Below are 21332 nucleotides of genomic sequence, written 5' to 3' on the forward strand. Positions count from 1 at the left end.
TGAACAAAAGGGAAAAACCATGAGAAGAGTGTCGATTTTCATTCAGTCTCCATAGTTCTTCCTTTGGGTGCAGATGGGGTTTTCTATTCAAAGTTTGTTGGGATTGCCTTGGATCACTGAACCGCTGAGAACAACTAAATCTTTCATAGTTGATTATCGTACATTCTTGCTGTTATTGTATACAATGTATTCCTGGTTCTGTTTGTTTCATTCAGCATCAGTTCATGTAAATCGTTCCAGGCCTTTCTAAAATCAGCTTGTTCATCATTTTTTATAGAACAATATAATATTCCATTACCTTCATATACCACAGCTTGTTCAGTCATTTTCCAATTGATGGGTATCTACTAATTCTCCAATTCTTTGCTACCACAAAAAGAGCTGCTACAAACCTTTTTTGCACATGAGTCCTTTTCCCTCCTTTATGATTTCCTTGGGATACAGACTCATTAATGGCACTGCCGGGTCAAAGAGTATGAACAGTTTAATAGCCCTTTGGGCATATGAAACCATTTTTTCAGTATTTTGATAGCTATACTTCAGGGGAATTGGTTTTCTTTGTAATCCTGGGAATTTCATTTTATGCATTTAAGAACATGATTCTCCAGGCTTCAAGTTTCCCATGGCACACCAAAAGAACTTATATCCTCTAACTTCAAAATCACTCTTCTTCCTACTCCATCACGCTTGTACTTGTGTCCCATGCAGTAACCCATAGAGGGATAGGCCTGGAGTCAGGAAGTCCCAGAGCTCCAATTTGGCCTCAAGAGACACTTAACTCTGTCTCGTTTCCCTAACAGTAAATTGGGGATAATGATAGAAGCTACCTCCCAGGGTTGCTGTGAGCATCAAAGGAGATATATATATTTTAATCAGTGCTTCAGCACATAATAGGTGCTACAGAAAGGCTTACTGCCTCCTGCCTGAGATATCCTGTATTTTATGGGAGGTCAGGAGCATTATTACAGGAACATTCTTGGATTTGTGTGAATTTCCAGAGGACACTTTTCTTTCCACACTGCAGTTACTACATAAACACTAGCTTTCTTCCACTTACTTTTCAGCTTAGAGTCCTTTTGATGAGATAGGCAGACTCTGAACAAACATATTCTTAGCTGTTAAGGGCATCCTATCACTAACCAGAATCACTATCCTTATTATTCCTCTATTCTCAATTTTATCTGAGAATTCCAGATCCTATTTTCTATTGCCACTTCTTAAAAGCCCCAAATCTGCCCTTTTCTTGTGAATCTCTTTAACAGTAACTGCAGGAGCCTCTAGGTGCTCAGCTTCTGGCCAAAGACTCCCAAACCTTTTCCCTGTTATGCGTGTTTCTTTTGAGGGGATCATATGTGACCACATGAATTGTGAGAAGGGGGACACTGACTTTAACAAGGTTCTCTGTCATGTCTAGGATACCAGCCCCAAGAAAGAAACAGATATTTCTACTGTTCTTAACAAAGTTAGCGGGGCTGCTCTGGATCCTTTGGCAGCAAGTTACCCACCATCCAGTTTTTTTCTTCTTCCTCTGACTCTTGTTGGATGATTTCTCACAAGTCATTTTATCACTCCTTGAAGCATGAGTACCTACATTATGCTTAAAGCCCTCAGCACTCGCCTCTCCAGAAAACTCCAAATTTGTTGTCGTTTGGCTGCTCAATGACATTTTTCTACTCTTTGGCCCCATGACAAAAATCAAGTTTCCTCTCTGCCTCTTCAGATCTCCCTTACTTCTTTCTTTTCCTACTGAATTCCCACTTTCAGCTCTTCAGTTGCGGGATTCCTAGAATCACCAACTGATCATTACATTTGGGAATGCTAATCAGCTGGTAAACTACTGTTCACAAGTCTTGAATTGCTCTTTATCCTTAAAAACTTTCAGGATTTCCTAAGAATAATGACAATAGTGAGCTTGGAAGAAGAAGGGGAAGGTGAGAAAGAGAAAAAGGTCAAGTTCATCCTTTGGATTTCAAGTGGTAGGAGCAATAATACCCAAATGAGATAGAGAGTATTGGAAAGAGTGCTGGACTTAGGGGCAAAAGATAACTTGGTTCAAATATCACCTCCATCCCTATATGTGGCCTTGGGCAATTTATTTAATCTCCCTGAACCTTAGCTTTTTCATCTGTAAAATGGGAATAATATTTATAGTACCTATTTCATAAGGTTGCTGTGAGGAATGTATAAGATAAAAGTATTTCTCTTTATAATCTTATATAAATGTCAGCTATCATCATCATCATCATCACTACTGTTAAATCAAGACAGATGCCTTCCCCATGTTCCCGGGAAATGGAATCAGTCTTGACTTTGCAGTTTTGGATTTTCTAGGTTGGCTCACCATTGTTTACAATGCTCTTTTTCCACAAGGCCTTAGAACGAGTCAGAGAAGAAAAAATTCCTTCACATCAAATAGCAAATAGATATCTATTATAAATATTAATGTGAATGTGGAAGGCTGACCCATCTATTGCCACCTTAAATTGGTTTGTGTTTCCAATTTACTTAAGCTTTTTTATAGAGAAATCAAAACACATTTCTGTTCTCAACAAAACACAAGCAACAGTTATTCCTGGAAGCAGTATTCACATACCAAATTCACTGTGATGTGAAATTGGGCAAGGCTGAAGGCATTAATGTAAGAGTACATCCATCTTGATGCAGAAATGCACTTTACACCTCCAAATTAAATCTAAGTATGCTGGTTTCTATATACTTCAAAAGACTCGGCACTCTATGTGCCTTCGGAAACAATTTTCATTTTAATCCTGGTGATCCTCAGACTCAAATAGCAGGTGGAAAAATCAAGGCAGGATTGATGATCTGTCTGGCTAGAAGGATGGTGCTTCATAAGCATAATATTTTGGCACCCAGATCTCTTCAACCATCCTCTCCATAATAAAAGCTCCCAACTACTTTAATGTACCATTGAGGAAAATGTCTATTTCTGGCTTGTTGACTTATCTCCACTGTCTTTTCTCTGGGAAAATGATGATAGTGAGCTTTCTGATAAATGGGAACTATTTGATGGTCATTTTTGTGAAAGAGGTTTTTGGTTGAGCCAAATGTTTCCAAACAGTATCTGACAAAAGGAAATCAATACCTGAAAGGGATGGTCCTGCTCCATACTAGAGCAAAATCCACAGTGCAATCCTCATTTCAAGTCCCTTAAAAGTCATAAAAGAGAAATGTTTCCTCTAAAAGCAATCTGTCACAGAGTTCATTGATATCCTCATCAGTAAGAGCAAAGGACAGCAAACTATGGCCTGGGGGGGACCAACTACAGTCTGTTGCATATTTCTGTATGGCCAGCAAGCTAAGAATAGTTTTTCTTACATTGTTTAACACAATAAAACTTTTTTTTTTTTTAAATCATAAAAGCCATACAAAAAACCAGCTTTGGGCAATCTTCTTTTGCCAGTCTGTTCTACAGGAAGGACCTGAAAGGCCCTCTTGTTTAGGGGTTGCAACCCCCAAACTTCCCAGTACTACTGAGTTAAATTAAAATATATATGGGAAGTGTTACCAAAATAAATAAAAATTAATCTATAAATTAACCTAATGTTAACCTATGGTTTTCTAATCAACGTGCAGCCTGCAGAGATCCATTTCTTTTTGAATTTGACATTATTGCTCTAATTGAAAATGAGGACTATAGAAGTGAAATAATTTCCCCAAAGTCATGAAGATTGTAAAATGGCAGAGCTGGAATTTGAACCCAGTTTCCTGACATCAATGAATCCAGAATTGTTTTCAACATACTCCCATGTTCTAATGAATCATTACATGTAAAGGACTAATAGACGTTAGTTTGCCCCAGGAGTCCTTGAACACAATGATTTCCTAAAGCAATCATCTTATTTTATAGAAAAGGTGAGTGAGATCCAGAGGTAGAAATTTAATGACTTGAGGATTCCAGGCATGTCAGAAGCCAGCAAGGATGGCTCGGCATTTTCTCTCCTCACCATCAAGACCAATTTTCAACCTTCTCTGGCTTACACCTTCTTTTACCAAGTGCCAGGTAAGACCCCGAGTTCTAGTTGGGGAGGGGTTCTACCCTCAGCTCTGCCTTTAACTTGCTGAAGGGCTTTGAACAAGCTCTTCCCTTCTTGGAACCCCAGGAAGAATCAATCATCTTTATCCTAGGACGTAGCTGAGCTCATCTATAAAAAATTGCTTCCACTTCTTTAAAAATAGCCAAAGAGCTAGACAGAAGAACTCAATGGCTGGCTATATCCCATCAAAGAGAAGCCATTCATCTGACATTTAAATCTGTCCTTGGCTCAGGATTCCACAGAAGTCTCAAGTGCCTGTGGTCAGAGGACAGTAACACTGCTATGGCCATCAGGTCACCTTTTGGTTTCAGTCTGCCTATGGACACTAAATATTTTATAATACAATTTGATCTTGCTATTTAGAGGGATCCTTTCTACGAAGAGGCTAAATGTATTTCACTGACACTTTATTGACATCCCTATGAGATTAGGTAGAGACAAGGGACCTTTCCACTTAAAGAGAGGAAAAGGGAGGTCCAGAGGACTCCCCCATTGATTACTTGGCCGCTTAGGTAGCATAAGAAGAATGGCTGCAAGAAAATATAGGTTTGTGCTATGGCCTAAGTAAACTAGGTAAAACTAGGTGTCCACATCTCAAGCTCCAGATCTCTTGTCTGAGTTATGTCCACGGACAAACTTGCTGCTAATACATGAGTCCTCCCATTGGCCTGGGGAAGTGACAGGATTCACTCCAAGCATAACCAATGCTGTCAGTAGAACAAACCACAGTAGAATCTTAATTATTTGGGACTTGGAGATAAAGATAAATGATTAAAATGACTAACAGAAACAATTATAAGATGACACAGAGTCTTGTAGGGTTACAAGACACTTTTACATCTATCACTTCTACTATCCCTTGTAATGACAGGTGAAGAAGGCAGCTGGTACACGGATTAATAATCCCATTTTACAGATTTAAAAAGGAGGGTCAGAGGGGGTCAAGAACTTGTTCATGGTCACACAGCTAAACAAAGGGCAGAGATGAGACTAGAACCAAGTTTGCTGATTCTGAATCCAGGACTGGTCCCACCTTTTTTCTTCTTGGTGAGAAGAAATAACAAGCTTTGGAATAGATTCCCAAGGAAAGGATAAAGTTTAGCCAACTTTCCCTCTTACAGGTGAAATTAGCTTTCATTCCTATAGCCAGATGGGGCAAAATATAAAAATAATGATCAACTGTCAATTACTTGTTCTCCTTAAAGTTAGTGACCTTTGCATGAAAGCAACACCATTGTACCCTCCCTTGCCTGATTGATTCCATTTCTGTCTACCAAGATGGCCAAGGTCCCTGGGTGCAGATTCTCCATCTGATGCAGGGCTCAGCATATTGTGCACAATCTCAGAATCTAAATTCCGAAAGAGCCTCCAATCGTTTGCTTGAGAAAGCCTTTCACAAAAAAAGAAAAACCACAATCTTCCTTAGTCAGCTGATAATAGGGTGTAAGAAAATCCATAGATTTAGAACTATTAGAGACTTTAGTGAAAGTCCAAACCCTTCATTTTGCAAATGAAGAAATGGAGACCCAAGAAAAACAAAAAACTCACTCAAAGCTCACACATGTAAGAAAAGTGACTAATAGTTATTTGAGTTTCTAAGATTTACATTTTCTTTAAAAAACAAAAACACCCTATGAGGTAGTACAAAGATTTTTATCCTCAGGATGAGTCTCAGAGAGAGTAAAAGCAATGTGTCTATGGTCACACAGCTAGCAAGGACCAGAGCTAGAATTCTAACTCAGGCTCTTGAACTCCAAATGCAACGCCTTTCCTCCCACAGCTGTAGGCAGCTGGGTCTCACTTAAATCCAGTTCACATGCAAGTTAAGGTAACATCCTCATAATGTCCTTGGTCATCAACAAGGTAAACACCCCCCAAGTCCAACCACTGATGCATTTGGTGAAAGTGCTGAAAGTTCTTTGGCAACCAAGTCTGGATTGCCAAAATCTTACAACTGCTTCCTGATGGTTACAGAGAAAAAAGGGATGTCTCTTTCCTAGTCACGGCTATAAATGAGGCTAGGATTGAAGCCCCAGTTTGGCTACTTCCAACCAATGTGACCTTGACATTTAAGTCTGCTTCCTTATCTATAAATAATGGGATGGGACTAGAGGATCCTGGGGTCCCTTCTAGATTTAAATCTATGAACCTAAGACAAATACTTGGGAGAAAGAAAGGTGCCCCAATTTCACTTGTGCAGCCCCTCCTGTCCTCCACCAAGGGTGTCAAAGGTGAGATAAATTAAACAACAAAAAACCAACAACTTTCAAATGAATTAACAATATTAAGTCAGCCACTTGGGCATCTCACTTAGTCTTGTGTGATCTTTCAAATGAAAATTCCAGTTCCGGGTCTTCATATCTGCAAAAGAAAAAACAAACCAAAGTCAAAGCCTCTTTAACATATCCTTCAAAGCTCTCCCCACCAGACCAGGATGCTCCTCAGAGAGCCAACAACGGTCCAAACCCTTAGTGGCTGACATCCCAGAGAGAGACACCCAAAGGATCTTGGGCCCACAAATCTAAGCTAAAACTAATTGATCTTGGTCACATACCCAAATAATGGTGAAACAAAGGAAGATGATTGGAAGATCTGTGCCAAAAGAAAAGCACAGCTTCCTTAAAACAAACAAACAAAAAATGATGAGCTTTGGACTGCTGCAAATAAATGTCAAGAAGGAAAGTGATGGCACAGATACTTGATGTGATGTGACAAATATTTAATGAATGCCGGCTGCTAGGTGCCAAAGTCCAGAGACAGTCTTTGTAAATATGAAATACAGGAAGGAGTATTAATTTCAACAGAGATTTACTGAGTTCCTATCACACTCAAGGCAAGGTGTGAGGTGCCATGCTGTCTATTTTCAGCAATTTCAAAAAATAGCAATCAGTGTGTAAGCAGCATCATTTCAAACACAAAGACAATGACACGGGAAGATGATTCATATTCGCCTTTCAAAGATAAACAAAAACCAAAACAAAACCCACGACTGAGCTGGAACTGCTGAATTAAAAATGAATGCATCCGAGCTCTCAGAAAAGAATGAAGGCTCTTATTGGAGATGCCCTCAAACCCTCATTTGAGATATTGTATGAAAGCTGATCACGAATCCAGCCAATCTTCCAATTTCTATGGAATTCTCCCCTCATTCGCTCAAAGCAATAATAAAGCACTGGGTTAGATATGCTGCTTGCTTTTGTGGTTTGTCTGTTTGCTGAATAAGGGACTCTAACCCTTTTTTTCTCAAAGAGGGAAGGAAACAAAGGCCTGGGAGATCTAAGTGATTTTTAAAAGCCAATGGGTCTGAGCTGAGATGTCAGCCTAGAAACCCAGGATTCTGATGTGCTGTTTTTCACCTGCAAGACTAAAAGCTGGCTGTGAAAAATCAAGTACAACTGATATTATTTAACCTATGGAATGAGCTGCAGGAAGAATTAATTATCTTCAAGTCCCTGAAGGATTACAGGAGACTGTAACCAGCTGTTCCCTGGTCCCACTGGGCCTCGATCAGGGAGGCCGGACTGAATGGAAAGCTGGGGGGATTTAGGTGAGAGCTCGATAATGAGTTGGGAGATGCAGCCCAGGGCCTGAGGGAGGTTCTGGGGCTTATTTGATGGGAGTTCCAAAGCCTGCTGTAAGCTGCCCTACATCCTGTCCGTCTGGAGGGATCTGAGCAAGGCTTCCAGAGGTAAAAGGAGGAGAGGCAGCAGGTTCTAGCAGCCTGGTACCATTAGGACATTCAACGAGAGGGAAGGTCAAACTTAACAGAGGGGGCCCACTCTGCTGCCTCCACGTCACCTAGTTAAATCTGCAAACTTGCCATAATTCCTGGAATCCATCCGCTTAAATACTGCAATCAGATCTTCATCAAAGCCAATGTCTGCCTCAAAGCGAGTTCGGGAGACGAGCACACATCGGCCTTTCATACTGGCAGGGACCTTGCCGGGGGGTTGGAGCTGCTGTAAAGGCACTTCACCGGTGAGCCCGGACCCTGCAGAAGCAGTGGTATCAGATCCTTCCAGGGGTTGCAAGGTGATTGTATGAAGGTCCTGGACAGCTTTCACTGCAAGGAAAGAAACAGTGCTGTAGCCAACTCTTGAATAGCAAAAGGAGGCTGTATATGTATATGTATATGTATATGTATATGTGTGTATATATATACACACATATATATAAATTAATAGATATGTATATATATACACATACATAATATATGTATATTTGTATATATTTACATATAATATATGTATATATTTATATATAGTCTATATATTTATACATATAGACTAAATAAGTGTATTTAGAAGAAAAAGGGAGGAGAGGGGAAGATGAAACAGGAAGCAGCTGTCAGATGTGTTTAACTACACGGGCAAAAAAAGGAACTGATCAAAAAGGGCATTTGCTATGTGCCAAGTGCTAAACTAGAGATACAAATAGAAAAAGCTAGACTGTCTTAATTTTCAAGAAGTTTACATTTTGTAATAGAGTATTATTGTTCTATAAGAAATGATCAGCAGGATGATTTCAGAAAGGCCTGGAGAAACTTACATGAACTGATGCTAAGTGAAGTGAGTAGAACCAAGAGAACATTATACACAGCAACAAAAAGATTATACAATGATCAATTCTGATGGACGTGACTCTTTTCCACAATGAGATGATTCAGGCCAATTCCAAAGGATTTATGATGTAAAGAGCCATCTGCACACAGAGAGAGAACTATGGGGACTGAATGTGGATCACAACATAGTATTTTCACCTTCTTTATTGTTCTTTGTTTGCATGTTTTTTTCTCATTTTTTCTTTTTTGGATCTTTTTTTTTTTTTTTTTTTGCAGCATGACAAATGTGGAAATATGTTTAGAAGAATTGCATAAGTTTAATTTATATCAAATTACTTGCTGTCTAGGGGAAGAAGGAAAGGGGAGGGAGAAACATTTGGAACACAAGGTTTTATAGAGGTGAATGTTGAAAACTATCTTGGCATATATTTTGAAAATAAAAAGCTATTATTAAAAAAACTCTTTATAAAGAAGTTTATATTCTAAATGTGCAGCTTTTGGGTGGATGGAAAGGTCCAGAAACCCTAAGGATGTTAGAGGCTCTATGAGCCATAAATTCCTATCATTTATTTTCAAAATATATGCCAAGATAGTTTTCAACATTCACCTCTATAAAACCTTGTGTTCCAAATGTTTCTCCCTCCCCTTTCCTTCTTCCCCTAGACAGCAAGTAATTTGATATAGATTAAACTTATGCAATTCTTCTAAACATATTTCCACATTTGTCATGCTGCAAAAAAAAAAAAAAAAAAAAAAAGATCCAAAAAGATGAATCTGAGCCTGGCCCTGTACTTAGCATCTCCACAATGAGGCAGTCCTTTTGTTTGGGGGACTCAGGGATCCCCCTCACCTCCCTATGCACATTATTTAAGTGGCTAAGATGAGAGTACCTGGGGAGAAAGGCAGAGAAGAGAGTAAGACTTAGGACTGATGGTCAGGCTAGATGGTGCTCCAGCTCATCAGGAGTGGAGTTGTTGATTTCAAGCTCATTCTAACTCCATGAATTGTAGTAGCCCTAGCAAGGGGGTAGTTTAGGGAGGAGGGACCCTGGAGGGGCTGCTCTTCCCGCCACTAGACAGTAACAGATGGGTTCCGAAGGGGGAAAGTAATGGTGTTGCTGCCTGAGCATAGCCTACACCTGGGGAAGAGAAGGAAGGCTCCAGGACAGAAATGGACTGATCTTGAGACATTCTATTTGGTCACCATTGGATCTGTTCCTATCATAGGAATCCTAGAATTTAGGGAGAAATGAATGACTCTCCAAGTTCACCCAGGTAAATAAGTGAAAGGCCCAGTATTCTGGATCTTTTGATTCCAAATGTAAATAATATATATTTGTTTATATTATTACTCTACATATTGCCTTCCAGTTACCACCCAAACCTTATCTCTATGGGATCCAGTAATCCAACATTGCAGTTTAGTTGTATAGCCAAAATATACTCAGGGTGCTGCCAGATTGACATATAGCATTTTATAATCAGAGAACATGTAATCCAGAGGTGTCAAACTCAGTGTCTCCCCAGTGGGACAGAACCACATTAAAAATGTAACTGGGAAACATTTAACAAATAAATAAATAAAATCACATAATGTCACTGATGTTAATTGGTGGTCCACAATGAGATGTCCATGGAACACCATGCTGCCCTTTTACAGATGAAGAAATGTTTCAGAAAGGATAAGTGATTTACCCAGTCACACAGGAAGGAAAGGTCAGAGCTGAGATCCAAACCCAGCTCCTCTGACTAAAGTCAGAGTGCGCTATTTCGCTCCCTAGGCAGCCTCCATCTAAGCACACTCTCCATTTCCCCAGACTGCCTCTTGAAGTGATTGAATCCCATCACTTTCTGACAAGGAAAGTGAGATTCAAGGACGTTGATAACTGATAAGCCACAAGAGCAGGTTTAGAACCTGGAATACATAGTTTTTCATTACAGCCACACTAATTGTTCTGTCATTATTCTGCACTCAGCTGACCCCTTGCCCTAGCAGCCAGGTTTGACCCAAGTGGCCCTGTATCTCTACCCACAATAACCCCACATGGGGTCTCCATACAAATCAGCAGTCCCCCGAGGACCCTGCCATGGGGAAAGGGAAGGAGAAACAATGAAAGATGACAAGCAAATATGGCAACGACTCTCTAATAACCAAGGAGGGTGACCTGTTTACTTACTCAGAGGCTTGTAGTCTTTTAGGCTGAAATCCCACATTTTAGTAGCAGGATCTGAAATGAAGCAGAAACCACTTAATAGGACCATGATGAGGATAATTACTGTCATTACAATCATTTGTACTTACAAATAGCCTTTCAGCCAGAGTTCAAAATGTTTTACCAAGGAGCTCTCTTGGTGACTCACACTTCCTAAGAAGTGAATTGCAAATATGTAGAGGGACAATTTTTTATTCCATATTTAGGATGAAGAAACAGGACCAGGAAGATGACAAGCTTTGTGTAGGGTGGTAGAAATGGGCCTAGAACCCAGACCTTCCAATTCTGAGGGCAAAGTCACCTCCATAAGGCTGTTTCGTAGTTCACAGATTTAAAAGCTCATTAAGGAAGTAGCCTATAAGGCACATGCCAAGGATGCAAAAGTAGGGGGTCAAGAGTGGATTGCAGAGCAGTTACAAAAACTGACCCTTGAGAGATGCAATGAACAGCCAAAATGGCAGATAAATGGAAGAAAACCCATCTGTAAAAAAGGTCAGCATGTCATTTACCATACTTTCTGCTGGGCAGACTCTTAAACACAGCAAGGAGCTCTGAATTATATCCAATCTCCACCTGGAAACGGTCTTCTCCCTTCTTTGTGCATTTTCCTCTCTGAGAGTTGAATGCTTTCCGAGGAGAAGCCTGGAGAGCTTGTTGAAGTTTTCCATTCTTCTTCTCGAGATATCTCTGTGAGTCCGAAGAGTTGTTAGAGAAAGAACTGGAGTGTGCAATTATTTCCTGACATTCAGGATGAGAGGTGGAGGGGCTCCCAGTGATGCTGAGCAACTGTCTTCCACGGTCATTCACCTGATCAAAAGTAGCAGCAGCCTGAAAGTCCTGTGAGGGCCCTGGTTCACCCAAAGGTCCATGATCAGAAGTGGGTGATGTAGGCTTGGACTTGTGAAAGACGCACAAAGGACCCTGAGCTAGTTTACCAGCATTCTGCTTGTTCTTTAGAGAGTTCTGTGCTAGAGGATGAGAGATCTTATGGACATTCTTTGGATTTGAAATGTGAACCGGACCAGCTGAACTGACCTCTAGCTTCCCTCGTGTTACTATCCTTGGCTCCAGCGCATTTGGGTGAACTTCAGTGCCTGAGACACAGGGATTCTGTGGACTGGAACTAATAGCAAGGCGGCCTGAATGAGAAGTCTCTCCTGGTAAGGTCTTTGGGCCACCCGAATGTCTGTGATTGGACTGGTGGACTGTCCCAGGGACAGAGGGGCCTGAGGCTGTGTTTTTACTTTGCTGGGCTAATTTCTCAGCTCTTCGAGCAAGAGCTTTCTGTCTATTTTCTTCTATCTTTTTCTTCTGTTCTTCAGTGAGGCCTGGGGACATCTTAACGTGATGTGTGAATGTGATGTGATGATGGGAAAATGATGAAAAACCTGTTGGAGGAAAAAGGGTTCAAAAATAAGCATTAAACCTTGTCCATCTGCTAGACCCATGGTCTCTTGTCTGAGGGAATCTTAAAATGAGAAGGAATGGACATACATTCCTTTTTTATTTCCCACTTAATAGTATTTTTTCCCAATTACATGTAAAGATAGTTTTTCAACATTTACTTTCATAAGACTTTGATTTCCGTATTTTTTTTCCCTTCCCGCTCCCCAGGATGGCAAGCAATCTAGTATACATGTAAACTGATATATATATTTCTTTTGGAATTCTAATGATGTATGTATATAACACAGGGTTACAGATCCTAATGTGTGTATATATGCTAGATTATTTTTCAGTTGCAAGAAGCAATTCATTTGGAACCCTACTCTATTCCAATTGGTATTAATCAATTTAATAAGATTCCATAGAAGTAGTGATTATAAGTTCTGAGCATCAGGCTCTAGAACTTGAGCTGCAGATTGTAAATTCACTTGCTTAATCACTGGAAGTGAACTAGCATCCTTGTTTTCCTTGTCACGGTGACCAAGGTCAGCGTGGCTGAGATGACTCAATTATATGGAAAATCCTCCAACTCATTTTTGTACCTCTGGACCACTCTCTTATCCAAAACAAGCTTATGATCCTCTTATGACCCCTTAATCAGTGGAGACGCTCCATGCTTTGCCCAGCCTGAGGCCGACATACCACTTCTAGTAGATGCACTGCTTCTTGGCCCGATAAATTGGTGATAGCTTTTGCTTATCACCAATGGGATTCTCTATTTTCTAGTCTCTTTTGAATGTTCAACTTCAAGCTTTATAAAAATAAGATGCTGGAGGAATCTCAGGTAGAAAGGAAGATCCGGAGTCCCCTACAGTGCTACTGGCTCAGAGCTCTGCCTCCATCTCTTACTGTGGGCTGGATACTTTAATCCCCACACAGTGCACGGTGTTTTCTGGTCATCTGTGTTGGTCTTTCACTGCTTCCTCAGGAGACTGTAAGCTCCATGAAGACAGGGAAGGAACTAATCTAAATATTACACTTCCCCAGCTCTGCATCTAATGTTTGCTGAACCAAAGACCCCCTCAGTTGTTGTGAGACTCCAATGAGATAATTTATGTAAAATCCTTTGCAAACTTTAAAAGCTCTATGTAAATGTCAGCTAGTAAAATTCTTCCAAAGTCAGTAATCTGGCTCTCATTCATCTTTACAATTCTATTCCATATAAATCGGCCTGCTAGCTGTTCTCCATATGGGGCATAACATGACATTCTATTTTCTGTTTCCCATCTTTGTGTCTTTGCATTCATGGTCACCTACATATGCAATGCACCCCCCTCTTGCTAGTGAAAGCCTTCAAAAATCAGCGCAAGCACCAACTCCTACAGGAAGCCTCTCCCATGGTGGACCCAGCCCATAGCAGTAATCAAATCAATTCAACTACAAAGACTTCAAAGAACTCCCCTCTCCCCTTTCCTTCCCCAGTGACTTCCCAGGCCAAAACACCAGCTCCAAGCCACCACTCCCTAGAGATCCCACCTCCCCAGGAATAAAAGATCCCAGAAGACAAATACTGTCTTTTTGTTTTGGGACTCCCAAACTTATCACTACATCTGACACAAAGTGCTAAAAAGATTCTTTCTCATTCATGCACTCTTTCAGCTCATTCATGTTACATCTTTTCAGTAGCAAGTAGGATCCACTAAAACAGCTACAATTTCCTCTTGGCTTTCCAAAACCAATGACTAGCACACAGCAGATGCTTAATAAAGGCTGGATGAACTGCATTCACTTAATCCACTAGAGGCACTGGAGAAGTTGGGCTACATAATGGAGAATCACCAGATAAGGAGAGAGAAGGCATTTTAAGCTGAAAAGGATAAGAGATTAGACTGAAGTAGTGAAAAGACAACACACCCCGGCCTAACATCTGCTGAAAAAGCCTGTTTCCAACCTAGAGGAGCCAAAAATAAATGAGCATCTAGATCAATTACAGACAAAATTAACACATCCTCATTCAATCCTTTCAACATCAGGCATCGCTAAATAAATCAAATCTCTGTATGTGGCACCGGGCTGGTCAATATATAAAACTACTTGGACATCATTCCAGGCAAGCAAAACACACACCCACAGAGTTCTGCTGAGACGTGGGTACCAGCGTCAATGGCCCAGTGCAGCCCTCAGAGATACCACAGCAGCAAAGTTCTGAAGGCATTTCAAGAATCAAACCATTGTATTTAGCCTCTCCTCTTCTTTAAGGACCTGGTTTCTCCTCATTCAGTATCTCTGGTCAAAGAAATTACCTTGGGGGGAGAGACCACAACCCTTCTGTCCAAAACGGCTCCCTTGGCCAGAGGCACACATCTGCATTTAAAAAAGGGAAGTGAAATGGGTTTTATAAGTCCTTACTTGGCATCTTCTACCTCTAGGAAGCCAAAGAAGAGTGAGAAAAAGAGGAAGTACGCTTCTTATATGCAAAGCAAGGTACTTTTGTTTCATACAAGTTTCCAAAGGATAGCCAATTCCAGCTCCTGGACTCTAGTTCTAGCTACCCTTCCTCTAATCATGATCCCTCACTTCATTATTTAGCTTTAATCTCCTCCCACTGCATCCAGGGCCATCTTTAGTGGTCCTGATCATCACCTTGTTAATGGACCCAGATGGCTCTGGAGACGAAAATGAGGCAGGTGACTTGTACAACCTTCCCTCAGTTAAATCCAATTCATTTGCAAATCATGGTATCACTTTCTGATGTCAAACAGGAAAACAATTTTAAAAACAACAAAACCTCATCCTTCTTAGCATACATACAATGTGCCTTGGTCTTGGAGTCAAGAGGCATAGATTCATGTCCTCCACTTATGCTCACAAATCTAGGGAAGGGGACTTAATAATCTATCACCTTGGATGAAGCATTTCTTTCTTTCTTTTTTTTTTATTAAAGCTTTTTAGTTACAAAACATATGCATGGGTAATTTTTCAACACTGACCCTTGCAAAACCTTTCATTCCAAATTTTCCCTCCTTTCCCCCCACTCATTCCCCTAGGTGGCAGGTAAACCAATATAGTTAAAATATATGTTAAATCCAATATATGTATACATATTTATACAATTATCTTTTCTTTTCTTTTTCTTTTATTTTATTTAATAGCCTTTTATTTGCAGGTTATATGTATGGGTAACTTTACAGCACTGACAATTGCCAAACCTCTTATTCCAATTTTTCCCCTCTTTCTCCCACCTCCTCCCCCAGATATACAATTATCTAAAGCATTTTTCCACGTTGTAAATTCTTTAAGGACAGGTACTATGTCTCAGACAAATTCTATAATCACTATCTGGGCCAGCCACTTAACTTCGGGGCCTCAGTTCCTTATTTATAAAATGAGAGGGCTGGAATATGTGACTCTAAGGTCCTTACAACTCTAAATCTTATAATTCTATAAGGTCACGTGACTTGTCTATTATTAACTAGGTTCCTCTCTGTGAGCCTTAGTTTCTCCATCTGTAAAATGGGAAAAGGGTTGGCATGGGGAGAGTATTAGATAGATGGATTAGTATGGTACAGGAACAAAAGAATCAGATTGGAATAAAGGTCCTTGGCTCAAATTCAAGTTTCTACACCTGTATAACATGTGTGTGTGTTGCTGGGACAAGATATTGGCTACAAAGATCCTTTTCAGCTTTAAATCTAGAAACCTAATAACTTGAAAGTCTCTTCTCTCTTCCTCCTAATGTTGTTGATCCATTGACTCTGTGGTAGAGTTATTGTCTCTGCCCCTACCTGTGGGAATGAGGTTTGAGGGTGTGAAACCAGGGACTAGGCCCCTGAAAGGCTCAAGGGAGACCAGTCTCATCTATTTCTAAATGGAAGGAGTCCCAACCCCTCTTTCTACTGACGAGGTACAAAAAGTCATGAAGGTGGGGGTGGGATGGGGGGGTCACAGATTAAGAATTCATAGGTTCTGTCAGATTGGCTAAGATGACAGGAAAAAATAATGATGATTGTTGGAGGGGATGCGGGAAAACTGGGACACTGATACATTGTTGGTGGAGCTGTGAACAAATCCAACCATTCTGGAGAGCAATCTGGAATTATGCCCAAAAAGTTATCAAACTGTGCATACTCTTTGACCCAGCACTGCTACTACTGGGCTTATACCCCATGGAGATACTAAAGAAGGGAAAGGGACCTGTATGTGCATGAATGTTTGTGGCTGCCCTCTTTGTAGTGGCCAGAAACTGGAAACTGAGTGGCTGCCCATCAGTTGGAGAATGGCTGAATAAATTGTGGTATATGAATATTATGGAATATTATTGTTCTGTAAGAAATGACCAGCAGGATGAATACAGAGAGGCCTGGAGAGACTTATATGAACTGACGCTGAGTGAAATGAGCAGGACCAGGAGATCATTATATATGTCAACAACGATACTGTATGAGGATGTAATTTGATGGAAGTGGATTTCTTTGACAAAGAAACCTAAGTCAGTTTCAATTGCTCAAGGATGGACAGAAGCAGCCACACCCAAAGAAAGAGCACTGGGAAATGAATGTAAACTGTTTGCAGTTTTGTTTTTCCTCCCGGGTTATTTTTACCTTCTGAATCCAATTCTCCCTGTGCAACAAGAGAACTGTTTGGTTCTGCACACATACATTGTATCTAGGATATACTGTAATTTATTTAACATGTATAGGACTGCTTGCCATCTAGGGGAGGAGGTGGAGGGAGGGAGGGGAAAATTGGAACAGAAGTGAGTGCAAGGGATAATGTTGTAAAAAATTACCCAGGCATGGGTTCTGTCAATAAAAAGTTACTATAAAAAAAAGAATTCACAGGCTCAAATCCTCTTCCGGTTAAGAGGTGAGGCTTTATTCTAGGCCTGGGCGATTAAATTCCCCAGCGGAGCTCGCAAGTAACAAAGGGAGAGGTAGGACCCTTAGGGGAGTGGGCCCAGGATAAAATCTGCTACCTAGGCCGCCAGTAAGTGAGCCGACGGGCCTGTTTTTATGCAAGAGAAACTCTGCAGTCGCCAACCATACAAAGTAACGGTAGGCATCGGGACAGCTCTGTTAGCACAAGATAATTCTACGAGCCAGTCTGTTCCCCGCGGGAGGGCTAAAAGGGGCGCGGCCCTCCGCGGGAGCCCATTATTCGCCCCCTCCGAAAAAGGAGCCCCAACCCTTGGGGCACAAGCGCGGACCTGGGGGCTGCTTCCTACTGGGAGGCCCCGCCTCGGCCCTACAAGGAGACTGCGAGCCCCAGTTATTTCTTGCCCAGTTATTCCAGCGCATCGCGAGGGTTTGACCTCTAGCCTCTAACCCTAACGACCCCGCGGGAAACCTGCCCGGAGACCCGCGGCAGCCTCGCTGGCCGCCAGGAGACCGGGAGCCCCGACTCTGCTAACGCCCTGGGGACTTTTCCAGCCTCCCGCCCCGCCCTCCTTGGGATGCAACCTCCCCCCCTCCCCCCGCAGTTGGTCTGCTCCACTCTCCACTTCCCACCCCCTCCTCTCTTGGGTGGGTCCAGAATGATATTATATCCGGTGTCTGACCCCGCTCCTCGCTCGTTGCCTGGAGTCCTCCGTGACCCCCTAGGCCCGGCCTTCAGCTGCCCGGTACCTGATGCTCAGCTCCGCCGCTCCATTACCGCAAGGCGCCCAGTTTCGTTACTTCATCACCGCAGATGCCCAACTTCCCCGGTTTATTTGCCCCGACCCTGCCCAGAGCCTCAACCCCATCCGCCTGCCCGTCTGGCGCAGAGTACTGAAGAACTACACCTCCCAGGAGCCAGCGCGGTCCGGAGCGCAGGCTAACTGTGGGAGCGAGACGCCGCGAAAACGGGCAAGGAATTCTGGGATTTGGAGTTCTGGCACGACTGGGCAGGAGAGAGGCGTAGCGTCCCGATCGGGGGGGACGGCGCAGTGTTGCATGTCGGGAGTTATAGTCCGTGCAGCTTGGGAGCTCGTAACTACTTCAAAGTAGAAACCTTGACTTTGTCGCCAGTACGCCCACCGTCGGTCACAGCCGGGTTTGTCGAGGAGTGCGTTAGTTTGAGATTGGAGGCAGATCCGACCGTAGTGCAAAATTTAATTTAATTTAATTTAAACTCTCGGTCCTCAGTTTCCCCATTTGTAAAGTAAGAGATTGGACACTGACGTCCGAAGTCCCTTCCGGTTCTACATCGGTAGTCATCTGTGTAAGGCGGGCTTTGGGGGTTCGCAGGACCGTAAATTTGGACTTGGAAGGGGTCCTAGAAGCCACCCATTTTACAGATGGGGAAACTGAGTCCTGAGAATTGGAGTGATTTCCCCCAAAGTCATGCAGGTGCAGGTAGTAGGGTAGAGCTAAGATAGGAAGCGGAATCCTTTTATTCTAGCTCCATTAAGCCACCAATCAGACCCCCTTATTTTACAGATGGGGAAACTGAGTCCTGAGAAATTAAGTGATTTCCCCAAGATCAGGTAGGGACGAGGGAGCTAGAATAGGAAGCAGAATCCTCTTATTCTGTAACTGTTAAGCCACCAATCAGACCCCCCTTATTTTACAGATGGGGAAACTGAGTCCTGAGAATTTAAGTGATTTCTCCAAGATCATGTAGGGACGAGGGAGCTAGAATAGGAAGCAGAATCCTCTTATTCTGTAACTGTTAAGCCACCAATCAGACCCCCTTATTTTACAGATGGGGAAACTGAGTCCTGAGAATTTAAGTGATTTCTCCAAGATCATGTAGGGACGAGGGAGCTAGAATAGGAAGCAGAATCCTCTTATTCCGTAACTGTTAAGCTACCAATCATACCCCCTTATTTTACAGATGGGGAAAACTGAGTCCTGAGAAATTAAGTGATTTCCCCAAGATCAGGTAGGGACGAGGGAGCTAGAATAGGAAGCAGAATCCTCTTATTCTGTAACTGTTAAGCCACCAATCAGACCCCCTTGTTTTACAGATGGGGAAACTGAGTCCTGAGAAATTAAGTGATTTCCCCAAGATCAGGTAGGGACGAGGGAGCTAGAATAGGAAGCAGAATCCTCTTATTCTGTAACTGTTAAGCCACCAATCAGACCCCCTTATTTTACAGATGGGGAAACTGAGTCCTGAGAATTTAAGTGATTTCTCCAAGATCATGTAGGGACGAGGGAGCTAGAATAGGAAGCAGAATCCTCTTATTCTGTAACTGTTAAGCCACCAATCAGACCCCCTTATTTTACAGATGGGGAAACTGAGTCCTGAGAATTTAAGTGATTTCTCCAAGATCATGTAGGGACGAGGGAGCTAGAATAGGAAGCAGAATCCTCTTATTCCGTAACTGTTAAGCTACCAATCATACCCCCTTATTTTACAGATGGGGAAAACTGAGTCCTGAGAATTTAAGTGATTTCCCCAAGGTGGTGAAGGTAGAAGTAGTAGGGTAGAGATAGGAAGCAGAATCTTCTCATTCTAGATCCATCAAACCACTCTGCTTCATTAAAAATCTTCAAAAGAGAACTTCCACCATGGCTGACTTGGGCCACCCATTCCTAGGTCCCTCATGTTCCCAGATCTTTATGGATCTGCTGGAGTTACCAACCCTCTCACTTCCATCCCTTCTCTACCTCTGCCCCTTCAGCATCGACAATTTCCATCCACTGTAACCAGTAATAGCTTTTTTAAATAAGAAAGCCCTTTCATCATCATATTTTTAACTTTTAAAAATGTCTATAAAAAGGCTGTTAATGTTCTTGGGTTTCTAAAGTGACATTTCATGAGTATGTGTAGGAAATCGTTTTTCATTGGTTTTTCTTTGTCCCCATATGTAATTATCCTTCACAGACTAGAAATAAAAAGGAAAACAAAATTAGCCTACTTATAAAGACGCTGGGAATTAGGACATCTGGATCTTATAACTCAATTCAGATCTGCCTAATTTATTTTTTTTCCACTGCTATGTGATTCATTTTTCCCATCTCTGAAATGGGTACAGTGGCACCTCATAGAAACTGAAGGACACGGAAAATGAGAATCATATTATCATACTGACCTTTGTATATAAAAAATGAAAGAGTACCTTAAACATGGGATCAGATGTGTTTATAATAAGGGTGATTGGCTTATACTGGCTAAACTGACCTTCATAATGCAGAGTTATTCCCTGTCCAAAGCCAACTGGGGCATTTGGAGATGGAAAACGCTGACATTAGAGTTTGTTACTTTTAAGTAACAATTTTAGGAGAGACATTTTCAGGAAAGGTCTATTTAGATCAAAATGGATTGAATTTTTGAGTAATGTAATTGGATATTTTAGACCTCAAAAAGTTTTTCCCTCCTAATAATCTGCTTGATTCAGAAAGTCATCCAACAATCATCTCTTAATTGATTGTCCTCTTTAATGGGAAATAGCACAAATAATATATCCTAAAATAAATATACAATTTTAAAAAGCTATATTGGGATGGAGCATCTAGGTGGCACAGTGGATAGAGCACCAGCCCTGAAGTCAGGAAGACTTGAATTCGAATCTAACCTCAGACACAGCACTTCCTAGTGACCTTGGGCAAGTCACTTAACCCCAATTGCTTCAGCCAAAAAAAAAAAAAAGTTATATTGGGCTTTGGAATTCAAATCAATCTGATAACCACATTTCTACATTTCCCCAGCAATGTACCTGATCTGGAAATCCCTAATTCTTCTACCATCAGTAGCTTGGCCTCCAGCTGAACAATGGAAAATATATTCATAGTCATTTGGGAAGAATTTTAGAGAAAGGGGCCTTTGAGATCCTCTCATTTTATGGATGAGGAAGTCAAGAAATTAAGCATTAGCTCAAGGTCATACAGTTGAGTATCACAGTGAGGACTGAAAGAAAGCCAGACCTAACTCTCAGATTAATGTTCTTTCTTTCAGTTAAGAATTGAGAGTTCACTGTGAAACTACAAAGAATGTGAAAAGTTTTTTGATGTATAATTAAAGTTGCATGACTTCATTGTTTCTGATTTGACGCCAAATTCAATTCAACTTAACATTCATTAAGCTGTACAACAGCAAAATAACGGTTTGGTCATGTATACTTATTGTGTATCTAATTTATATTTTAATATATTTAACATCTACTGGTCATCCTGCCATCTGGAGGGAGGGG

At 41.5% G+C, this 21332-nt stretch overlaps 1 protein-coding gene across 3 annotated transcripts in view; it reads right to left on the reverse strand.

Annotated features, from left to right (window-relative positions):
* SMARCAL1 (SWI/SNF related, matrix associated, actin dependent regulator of chromatin, subfamily a like 1) overlaps positions 1 to 18044 on the reverse strand; it is an 85171-nt gene extending 67127 nt beyond the window's left edge. The window contains exons 1-5 of one of the 3 annotated variants that reach the window (XM_031958082.1): positions 17839 to 18044; positions 11338 to 12216; positions 10793 to 10843; positions 7876 to 8118; positions 6366 to 6416 (exon numbers count right to left, since the gene is read on the reverse strand). In XM_031958082.1, the coding sequence (XP_031813942.1) occupies positions 6366 to 6416; positions 7876 to 8118; positions 10793 to 10843; positions 11338 to 12166 (1174 nt within the window). In that variant the 5' untranslated portion in view covers positions 12167 to 12216; positions 17839 to 18044. Of the gene's footprint in view, positions 1 to 6365; positions 6417 to 7875; positions 8119 to 10792; positions 10844 to 11337; positions 12217 to 14517; positions 14592 to 17771; positions 17795 to 17838 lie in introns of those variants that run through there. The other 2 variants (XM_031958083.1, XM_031958081.1) reach the window with 2 other exon arrangements.
* Between the last annotated feature and the right edge of the window lie 3288 nt (positions 18045 to 21332).

The sequence above is a fragment of the Sarcophilus harrisii genome, chromosome 3 (genome assembly GCF_902635505.1).
Source record: "Sarcophilus harrisii chromosome 3, mSarHar1.11, whole genome shotgun sequence".
Classification (NCBI taxonomy): domain Eukaryota; kingdom Metazoa; phylum Chordata; class Mammalia; order Dasyuromorphia; family Dasyuridae; genus Sarcophilus; species Sarcophilus harrisii.